General features: G+C 40.4%; 1 protein-coding gene across 4 annotated transcripts in view; it reads left to right on the top strand.

Annotated features, from left to right (window-relative positions):
* Nucleotides 1-80: 80 nt before the first annotated feature.
* Nucleotides 81-11,441, top strand: part of DCAF6 (DDB1 and CUL4 associated factor 6) — a 97,420-nt gene continuing 86,059 nt past the window's right edge. The window contains exon 1 of one of the 4 annotated variants that reach the window (XM_068909417.1): nucleotides 81-416. In XM_068909417.1, coding sequence (XP_068765518.1) covers nucleotides 323-416 — 94 coding nt within the window. In that variant the 5' untranslated portion in view covers nucleotides 81-322. Of the gene's footprint in view, nucleotides 417-776; nucleotides 996-11,441 lie in introns of those variants that run through there. The other 3 variants (XM_068909409.1, XM_068909434.1, XM_009682747.2) reach the window with 3 other exon arrangements.

The following is an 11,441-nucleotide window of genomic DNA, read 5'->3' as shown; positions in this document are numbered from 1 at the left end:
CGCGGAGTCTCGGCGCGCTGTCCCCCCCTCACCTCCCCCGCGGCCGGGGCGGGGCGCTGTGGAGGCGGGGCGCCATGGGGGCGGGGCGCGGAGGCGCCGCCGGCCCCGCTGCTACCGCCGCCGCCGCCGCTCGCTGCCCGTGGGTGCCTCGGCGCGAGGCGGGCGTGAGCGCGCCGCGCGGGCGGGCAGGTCGGTCGGTCGGCCTGCCAGTTTCCATGGTGATCGCACAGGGCGGCCGGTATCAGCGGAGCGTCTGACAGGTTCCCCCCACCCCGTCCGCACGAGGCGCGCGCGCCCCCCCCCCCGCCGTCCGCGCGGGGCCATGTCCCGGGGGTGCTGCCCCCACCTGCTGTGGGACGTGAGGAAGCGGAGCCTGGGGCTGGAGGATCCCGGCCTGCTGCGGAGGCACTACCTAGGTAAAGGGCGGGGGGCGCGCGGGTAGGGTCGGGGGGAGGCAGGCGTCGCGCAGCCGTTCCCCCTTCTCCCCCCGGCTCCCCGCCCTCCCCCTCCCCGCCAGGGTGGGGGGGGGGGCAACCGTCCCTTCCAACCGTCGCCCCCCCGCGGCTGCGCGTGCCCCCCAACCGTTCGTTTCCCCCTCCCCGACAAGAGCTCGCGGGGGGGGGGGCGGGGCAGGTGATAGAGGATTATTCTCTCCCCCCCCCCCCCGCCCCGCCCGGCGCGCGCTCAACGCCCGCTGGGCGTCCGTTAGGCGCGCGCCGGGCGGGGCGGGGGGCGGCAGGAAGCGGGGACGTGTGTGTCCGAGCCGAGGCGGCGAGGCAGTAATGGCCGCGGGTGGCGGCCTTGGGGGTTTTTAGCCCGGTTCCGCGCTTCGGTGCTCTCGGGTGATTCCGCTTCCGATCTCGGCACGCCTCGTCCCAGCCGGGCTGTCCCACAAAAGCGGTCGCTGCCCGCTCCAAAGTTTCTTCCGCCTCCTGTGCGCCTTATTTGGGCCGGCGCGGGGCCCTCCAGCTTTTCGTGCCCCGCGGGGGTCCGAGGTAGAAAAGGGCTCTCGCCTTCGCTCTTCCTCCTGCTCCCTCGGCTCCCTGGCGGTCCTCGCCTGTCACTCTTTCCCTGGAGAAACTGTTGCATTAGGGATATTCAGTAGCTAAGTTGGGCGGCCAAACGCATCGCGTGCTTGTTCTAACTGCAGGAGTCGTGGCGGTGGCAGATAACTGCAGCTCAAAATAGAACTGGAATCGTATTTTATGCCACGGGCTAAATAGGCTCAGGATTTACTGACCCTGAGCCTTTAAGGATTGTTAACAAAACACGTAAATACCAGGATAATAGTGTGATTGTTCTCAGGGCTTTTAGGTGTTTCTGGGTTTTGAAAGCATAATGCTGTGCAGAGCCACTTGAACACGTTCAGTGCGTGCTTATCTAATGTTTCTTTATGTTCAAAACTGTTCTTCAGTGATTGGGATATTTCTCCGCATCCTCTTGATTTTCACTTTCTCACTGCTGTCTTTTACAAACGTTAAACGAGTTAATTTCACTAAGTGCCGTAAATTAAAAGAATACTGTTACTTTCAGTTTCTGTGTGTCAGGGAGGTGTTTTAATGTAAAGTAAGTACTAAGTTTTTTGTTTTTTTTTTTGGTAAAGGCAAAGATTACATCCATTCTGCATCTCCCCTTTCCTAAAATATTTTAAAAATTTATTCATGTTTTTGGAGGGCGTGGCAGTCTATTCTGCATATCACAATGGATCCCTGATATTTGCACGGGGTCTCTGTGTGAAGATGGCGTACTGGTAATGAACGTACTTCATCACACAAGCAGAGCGAAATAATTTGTGCTTTTGAATTGAAATGTTGAATATTTAAGGTGGAGCTTAGCAAGAGCATTGTAAAAAGTGTAATGTTTGGAGTTTTGTTTTGTTTTTTAATCTTACAGGCTTTTCTGAGTGTGGCTTTCATTTTGTTTCCTGGTGGAATTTAAGGTAGCATATCACCTTACTCAGTCTAACGAAGTAGTTTTCTGCCTGTGGTCCATGAACACTCAGTAATCCACAAAAAGTGTTTGAGAAGAGTAGGCTGTTGCCATTTACGAGTTTCCATCTATTATGGAGAGAGGGTGTATGTGTGTCAAACACATACTTTCACACAAATCCTTTGGCAAGTTTTCTAAGGTTCAAAAATGATGACAGGGTGACAGACCTGTTGCGCCTTTTTGTGTGTAGTGATAGGATATATGTGGGTCCTTTCAGACTTTAGCAGTTCTGTGTAGAAGCTTCATTGTTAGGACATAGATTGCAATCTCAGTGAAGCCGGAAAGGTAGCATTGATGATTGGTCCTTGCTGATATAGTCTGAAAAGGTTGAAAGCAGTGGTCTAACCGATTTTGACTTCTGTTATATCTTGACAGCTATACTACGCCGAGTCACAGCTGAGACTTGTCCTAACCTGTAGTGACAGAACACGCATATCCTTCTGGCTGGGTACTTAGTCTTTTAGTGTGTGTGTTTTTTTTTTTTTTTCCCTTGGTCTTGTTCCAATTGGAGCAGAAAAGCTCATTATTAAAATTGGGAGTGTAGTGTGTAGAGTTTAAAGGGGCACTGTAAGGCTTTTTTGCTTTTACGTGACTCTTTCTTTGATGACTGAAGTATTAACATTTTATCAGTGTGAATTATCCTCTCAAATTTATTAAGATCTCTTTTCTCAATACTACTCCAACAGAATGTGCATAGCTTTATTTAAAAGCAAAATCACTCCAGTGACAAGGTTAAGGGCTTGCTTTTACTGTTTCTCATTGAACTTAAGCATGTTTCATAGCTTTATAACATTGAGAAAGTATTACCTGGGTCTCGCTTCCCCAAGAGCTGATGATGACGTCTCTATTGACCGTGGTAGTAGTTATTCAGTCGTTACCAAATTCTGCCTTTAACTAAAAGCTGTAAACTGCTGCGAGTAATTTGAATTGCTTTCTTTAGATGGTAGATGGTGTGCTTGTAGAACCATCACGCGTATTAAAAATGGTGCGTATGGCCTTACTGTACCTATTAATTTTACTGCTGGTCAGGATAACTTCTGAGGTATGATTGTATGCAGGTTTGCCAAGTGGCAGACCTATTGTACCTTTTTGTGAGTAGTTTTAGTGTATGTATGGGTCCTTTCTCTTTCTGGCTATCATAGTTCTATGTAGGAGCTTCATTGTTAAGGCATAGATTGTGATCGTAGTAAAGTCAGACAGGTAGTGTTGATTGTTGGTCCTCATTGATCTAATCTGAACTGGAAGTAAACCTATTACACTGTTTCAGCAGTCTGACAGAACAAATGGAAGTCGAGCGTTTTGTTCTGGCTTATTATACTGTTTGGAGACTTGAGGCATCGTCCGTGCCTTTTTTGTAAAATTGTCAAAGCAGTTGTGGGTACAAGTACAAATTAAAGTAGGTTGTACGTTCCTTCACTCACTGCTTCTTTTTTCATATAGTAAAGCAAAAGAGAAAATTAATAGCAAGTACATTACTAACAATGCAGTTGACAATGCGTTGGAAGGAAGATGTATGTATATGAATGATAACTGTATAGTGAACCATTCATTCAAATAGTGATGTTGCACTACAGTGTAGAATGCAGGAAGTATTGAAGGTGATTATGTATTAAAGGAAGACATAATGTACTAAGATATTCTGTTTACTTTGGTTTGTAGTTTCATGTGAACAGGCAGTCAAGTGGCGTCCTACTTATATCCTCTTTCAGCTTTCAAAAGCAGCTGCTCCAAGAAAGATGCTAGCATCATATTGTACCTTCCCATGCAGATAGTGCACTCCTGGAATTTGTCTTCACAAAACCGTGCCTGATTTGGCAAGTTCCCTAAATAATTGCTCTGAAACCTGTTCAGTTCTGGACAAACCTCCAAAAGAAAGTCTAGTGGAGATGGGGGAATATATACATGCCTGGGACGTGACATCCAGAGGTCATCATTTGATGAGAATTTCCACTGTGGTGATATGGGAAAACTTTGGGTCCTATCAATGCGTTTATGTTAACTGCTTTTTTTCAGTGTTTATAAACTATTAGTCTCAATTTCAGACAGTGCTTGTATCTGAAGTCTCCAGAGAAAGCCAGGCTACTCGAGGAAGTTATTGGTAATGCTCTCTTCTCTTACTCAGTTTGATGCTGCTGCTGGATGTTCCATATCTTGGTTAGAAAGTGAGTTTCAGACTACTTTCAATTGTTAAAATCATCACAGTGCTTTTACACTGATAAAGCGTTGGTAGTAAACTGCAGTAACCTATTTAAATTCTGCTTAGAAGTTTGTAAATGAATTTAGGAGGACAAATGTAATTATTTAGAGTCATGCTATATTCTGCTTTCTCAACAACTCAAAAATCTTTGTTGCTATTTTGTATTGTATCAGTCGTGGCACTGTTTCAGTGACTAATGAACGTACCTGTTCTGATAGCTGATGCAGTGTTCAGTGTCATCAGAATAAAGGCCTTTATGTAGATGAACTGTAACATATACTATGTTGTAGAGTAGAATAGAGAAATAGCAGCATGGTTTTATTGCAAGAAAGAAGTGGATCAAAAATCTGAAGCATTTTCTGTGACGGGTTGATCTGTTTTTCTGTGAAGGGTCATGCTGCTGAGGATGGCTCTGTATAGGAGTGATGACTCTTTTTATAAATTAACTAGCATAGCAGGTTATCCACACAAAATCTGTTATTCAAAATAGTTTGCAGAGAGAAATCAATTCAGGAGTTTTTTTTTTTACTCAGGATGTTTGTTAGGAGTTGTGGTGCTTGATACAATAAAAGCAACTATCAAAATAAGTAAATTCTCCCTAATCTCTGAAACTGTTTGCATCATCTTTTCTAACATCTTCCTTCCTTGTAACGTGAAATTTTTAAGCTTTCCAGATTTCTTAGACATAGTGTTGTAATGCTGTCTCATGAGCTTCTCCTTTGCCCCCCTTTTTAAAAGGGGGGGGGGCAATATGTTTCATATTCTAGGGTAACTTTTTGCCAGGCTGTACCCTTATAATTTTTTTTCTCCTGTTTTTAAGATTTGGGAAAGATGTGAGATTTATAAGTTAAGTATAAGAAAACCAGTAGTTATATTCACTGTGATCAAATACTGTAAAGCTTCAACTGTTGGTGCTAAAAAGAGAACTGTAAATATATTTTTGTATAGATAAGAAATGTGAGAACTTTCTGAGCTAATCAGAGATGTGATTAGCTTCCTCTCTTTAGCGGGACGTGAAGATGTCAAATAAAACCAAGCTAATTACAATTTCAAAGTATTTTAATTCCCCTGTTCATAGGAAGGATTGAAATACAATATAGGTGAGATTAGCCACTCTATGCACAGACAACTGATTCATTAGTTTTGAAATGGACTGTTACAGTTCATTACATTCTTAGTTTATAAAACTGGTAGTGGCTCACCGAATGTAGATAGGATTGAGTATTGCTGAGTTGATAGAATTGAGTAGTGTTGAGTGTCTAGTTCTTCCTGAAATATGTTGACTGGGGTAGGATGGTGAAAGGAATTCCTTAAACTACTGTAAACTTTCATTCTCTCTGTTGATTTCTCCTGGACAAAAAAACAGGAGACATGAAAACTTCAATATTGGAAAAAACATCAACCAGAAGAGAGAGGTGTTATTTTCCCCAGTTTTCACTACAATTATATTCCAACATGTAATATCTTAGTCTTTGAAAGCAGTACAGGATCAGAAGGGTCAGACAGCTTTCAAATCATCAGCTTTGTAGTTGGTGCTCTTGCAGACTTGGAGATAGTCACAGCATATTTAATCATCCTTCCGTCTTTAATTCTTTGTGTAATACTTTTAATGTTTAGTTATTTTGAGGTGCACTCATACAATCCATGACCTAAACCTCTGGCCTTAATTTTCTTTTCTGTAAAAAGAGAGACATAGGTGTGCGTCTGTCACAGCTAAAAAACAGAATTGGGAGAGATGTTTTATGTTGCTATTCCTCCTACGCTTGTAGCAAATTAACTGCTGCTTGAGAAAGGACCATCATAAATTTACTTGGCTGTCTGATTACAGGGACTCAAATGATTGACTGCTATTTTGATGTAAATTGTGTAGTTTCTAGTGTGCAGCGTCCTCCGCTGCACTTTCGTATGTACCCAGAACACCAGCTGAGAAGTGGTATATTCTGGCATATACCAAACGCTTTCTGAAACTAGACTAACTGAAGATTTTTGGAAAGATATCATTGAACTCTGCAAATTTGTTTCATTAGTAGTATTTGCTGGATAACAGAAATGGGCAGAGTTAGAATTGAAATTCATAGCGTCACGAGTGAATTAGGGGAAAATATATCTTGAAACAAAGCCAAATGTCTTTAACGTGCTCACTCTTATATACGTCAGGCAGGAAATTTGGTGTGGTCATTGGATTTTTAGTGATTCTATGGAAAACTTTAAAAAGTTTAAGAGCGTTGCAGAGGGATGTTACTTTTTAATTGTTAAAATACCAGGGGAGTGCAGTGAACAGGTATTGCCTTAAATTGTGTGGGGGTTGTTTTCCCTCCTTCTCCCCTCCCCCATTAATAAAAGCAAGACTCAGTAGCTATAGTCCTTAAAAAAATTACAGCTGGGCAAATGGAAGAGCAATGAGTCATCAAGACTTGTTGATAACAAATTGAATTGTGAGGAGTTTAATGAAGAGACTGTGTCTGGAACAAGTTCCATGATACCATCTCATTTAAACTGATTACTGTACCAAGAAATAGAAACACACAGTGCATATGTATTGGGAGTGCTCCTGGCACATTAATGAAGCTTATTTTATTTCCAAGGAAGTCAGCTGAGATAAGACAGCCATTTTAAATGTTAAAGTAGAGTAATATGTAGAAAGTAGCACACTATCTATACAGGAAAATAAAAACATAAGAAGATAATCTGGGCAGAATAACAAATAAAGACAAGCTGGCTGGTTATAATTTAACACATACCAGAGAACCGTAATGAGATGTGAGCAAGGAGGCAGGATTAAAGTTGTATGAATGTTTATGATGTCCAGACGTTGAATGTTTAGCTTTAACCTCAGTCTAATCAACCTTCTGTTATCTTTGGGATTATTTCATTTATAGATTAACTGAACTGTGGATGTGGAGGCCCATGAATTAATTTTGAGGAGCTAGTGGACTGGCATGTGGTACAGCCACGTGGCACTACGCTGTGTAAGTTTGCTAGCTTGATTTGCCACAAGCTAAGGGATCTTTGCTTATAGTTAACAGTATCATTGACCTGTTCTCAGTTGCGCCTTCCCTGTGTTCTTGTGGATTATATTTGTATTTGTGGATTTGTATTACTGCTCCTGTTTCTGTAGTATTGTCCACCCTTGCTACTGCTCAGTGATAAACGTGTTGACAATCACTTTAGTATGTTTTCTATTAAGAAAAAATTGATGCGCAGGAGCGGAGGTGACTCAGTGCCTTCTGCCAGTGTGTCGTGAAAGAAGAGAATGAGTTTCAGTGTTAGTTTTTAGGTTGTTAGTGATTGATAGTAGTACAACTTCTGTTTTCATCTAGTAACGTTAATTTGTGAAAAACGATAATATATTCTGCATGGGTGTACAGTGTTCTTTGGGGCTTCTTTGCTGAAGATTTTCTGTTGGTGGTGTGTTGATGTGGGTTTTTTTAATACTGTCTGGGTTGGATTTTGGTACCCCTGAACCTGCTTATTAAGTTTTGATGTATTGATTTTCAAAATCACCACCTTTTTTTTCGCTGCTGTGGTATGTAGATATGCAGCATAAGAAATATTCACGGAAAGGGGATTTCTGGGACCAAATGGACTAGTCTATATAGACACATCTAGCCTAACCGGAGCTAGAAGGAAACGATCAAAAGTTGGTACAACTATTTCAGGTTACTTTCTATCCTTTTAGAAACTTGAGAGGTGTTTTAAGTTGCCTGTAGCTTTCTCAGGTGTGCTTGACATGGGCTGAATTATGTAGATCTGCATGCACTTTTTTTCTTGTTTTTTAAGGGATTACCCTTATGCATAATATTTTTTTCACTGAATGTTAATCATCTCTATTAATGGTTGCTGTGTAATGTGAGCATATGTAATGTTGTGTGTCTCAAGGCATTGCACAGGTAATTATGCTATTTACATTACAATCAGTCTCACGATACAAATATATTTACTTTATAACTTTTGGAGTCTGAATCTTCTCATACGAACAGCTGGAGAGGTTAAAGGTTTGTGTGCACTTTAACTATCTTTTAATTTTTGCTTGCAATATTTCATTGAATTTACGTTTTATGCTTTTAAAGCCAATGCTTTGCAAAAAGGACTTGCTTGTTTTGTAAAAAAACTGCCGGTGCATTGATACTGAGTGTTTTAGACAGCTTCATAGTTACGTTGCACCTTGATCTTGTAGTAATAAGCTCTGGATACATGAAAGCTGTCTCTTTTTACAAAAACAAGTTGTGTACTGGATTTGTATTTCAGGATGAGGCAGTGATGTGGGAGATCCATTTAGACTTTTTTATTTTTTTTTGTAGCCCTCCTCTAGTTGGATTGTTTCCATTAACTACATTACGGTAGGCCATTATTGAGCAGATCTGTGTTTAGTCGCTTTTAAGTTACTGCATTTCTCTACTGTGACTTCTTGAGACTTTGTTTGTGGTTACTGATCTCCTATCCTGTGAATGTCCCCAAAATAGTCTGCTGGGATGTAACTGATCATGTATCAAGAACTTGTTGATACTTGACACTAGTCCTGTTCTGGCAGTAAGGAAGATCAGTCCAGATATAAGGTATGCCAGCTTTCAAAATAAGCTGAATTTTTCATTGGTTCAGTGCAGTGGCTTTGCTTTTTCTTCCTTTGGGGCTCAGCAAGCTACTGATTCAGATACGTCCCAAATGCTTTAGTATAGACTGAATCATTAAATATTGAACATGAATATCATGAGATAGAATCTGAGTCACGCCAGTGGATTTTAATATCCCCTTATTTTCCTTATTTCCTTCTTTCGTGGTATGCAGGCTTTCCTCAACAAAATTGAACATATCATTAATGCTGCTGCTCCCTGTTCAGCAGATATCATAAGGAAGAAGAAGATCATCCTTTCCTTCCCTGTGAAAAGGAACGCTCAGAGCCAGTAGTGATGTTTATCAAACCTCTATTGAACTGCTACTGAAACTTCATCGATATAGAAAATTGTTAAACAATACCAGAAAAAAACCCCTTTATTCGGGTTATACTGCTTTATCATTGTTTTAGTGTATTTTTTACTTTTCCTAGGATCTGAGAAAAAAATGTGGTTAATTTTTTCTTTTTTTTTTTTTGTTTTAAAACACTGTTATGTCTTGAGAATTCTCTTCAGTTGTAAAGGACTCTTAAGTTAAACAACGCTTTTGTCATCTAGGATGAATACAGGTAATGTAATGTAACAAGCAACTTTTAAAAGTAAGGACTTTTTTATTTTAAATCCTCTGTGGTAACATAAGTTATTGCACAGTTTTGCTTGATAGTCATCCACTAGAAAAACTCAGATTTGTACTTCAGCTCGACTTTTGAAGTCATCAAACTGTAATCCCGGACAATTTCCAAATGTTGATACTTGTACTCTCACAGGGATATGTATCTATATCTGCTTTGGGGTTTGTGTGTGTATATTTTTGTATATATTTCACATCTTCCCCAAAACCTGACAGTGTAAAGTTTATACAGTGCCTAAGATTAAAATGTATAGGTAAGCGTGCAGAATAGTAAGTGCTTGAAATCAGTTTCAGCCTGTCCAGATTCTCAGTTTGGACAGGACATCTTGATGGGAAAGGCAAACTCTGCTTTTTTGCTAGAAGGCGTATCTCTTTAGATCTGCTGGTAAGCTTTGCTATAATCACTTCTTTGCCTATTTAAAAATAGGGGTTGAGTTTAAACAACTTTAATAGTAGGCCTTTATTTACCCAGAACTCTTATCCAAAATGAGCAGGAAATAATCACATGATTTGTTCTCCTGGCTGATTTGAAGAAGCTGTTGGATGCTTAAAAGTAAATGGAAAGACTGGCAGCAGTTTTTTCAGTCCACAAATCTTCACCCATAAGAAGATGTGCCTAATAGGAATGTCTTTCTCTTAAGAGCAGATTCTGATAGCTTTTTCTTTTCTTCTGCTAGTGATTTTCCATGCCCCAGTATTCATTTTGTTTGAATGGTAGGAGATTATAGGAGGTCATGCTTCTGCTGCTAGCGGTCTAGTTTTTGCACTGGGGTAGAGTCTTTATCCCTTCTTCAGCGTCTTAAATATAGTCTGTTCTTGCTGAAAAACGGAGCTCCTAATCCACCTTGGGTGTTATGCAGATTCGTGTTACTTGAGACAATAAAACTGAGTGTCTAATGTGACCTGTATATCCTAAAGTTTTGTAACAATTGCCTATGTTATTATGTTAACTGCGTTTTTAGAAAAAATGCTCAACGTTAATGAATGTTCCACATTCTATTTCAGTGAATTTTTCTTCTAAAATTTGAAGTTAAAGACAGTGTTTCTGTAACTTGTGTGTAGTTTCAGTACTGGAAAATTATTTTCAATACTGCTTAGTTGTAGGATCAGCTTAATGGTGATGGTATATGTTTCTTTACAAGCAAGTAGAACTTAAAACAGTAGCTTTCAAATGTAAAGTACTATACTATTAGATGGTTTATGGCAATAGTTCATTTGAGGTTATATCTTAAAAATCTCCATTCAATATTAGTCTTTGGACATAGCAGTTTCCTTCTGCACTCCCGGGCATCTCAAATTGAAGGCGTGTGTGACTGTAGTAGTAATAGTTTGAAAATGCACAGATGAAGATTCTTCAAAGTCGGGGAAAGGGATTTCCAAGGGCACATTCATACCCGCGGTAATGCTGTTTCCTCAACTTGCAACACTACATATTGTTTCTTTTCACCATCAGTTAATGGAAACCGCCTTTGATGAGAAGAAAAGATAGCTCAGAGTATATTTCTCTTGATCTGGTGACTATTCAACTTTGGCATCTGTTTTAGAATTTCAAGTTGTTTCCTTGGCAAAGATGTTCTACTGCTTGTGGAGAAAACAGAAAATTTGTTTTTGTATTTGTTAGTTTCATTCAGTTAATCAGACAAGTTATTTGAAATAGGTTTATCTTGAGAAGAGTAAGGTGATATGTGTATTTGTTTTGTTTTCCATAGTCCTTTACGTAGATACAGTTTCTCTGTGCTTTATCCCTGGGATTTTTACCTTTTGTTTTGTAGAAATTAGAAATATTCAACATAATATAAGAACATGAAGTAGTTTTTATCTGAGTGAGGAGTTTGTGTATGATCACCGAGGTACTTCAAAGAATTGAACAAGTATCAAAATTGCTGAAAACTTTGGTATTTTGATTTCTTCTGTCACAAGATCATGCTTGTTTTATTTTTTCCTAACTTGAATCTATGGCAAGAACAATGCAGAAGATTTTACTGTGGGCACTGTAGGTGTGGACAGGGGAGCT

This window comes from Struthio camelus, chromosome 1 (assembly GCF_040807025.1).
Source record: "Struthio camelus isolate bStrCam1 chromosome 1, bStrCam1.hap1, whole genome shotgun sequence".
Taxonomy (NCBI): Eukaryota; Metazoa; Chordata; class Aves; order Struthioniformes; family Struthionidae; genus Struthio; species Struthio camelus.
The sequence above is the reverse complement of the archived record's forward strand: the minus strand, read 5'-3'. Positions and strand labels throughout refer to the sequence as shown.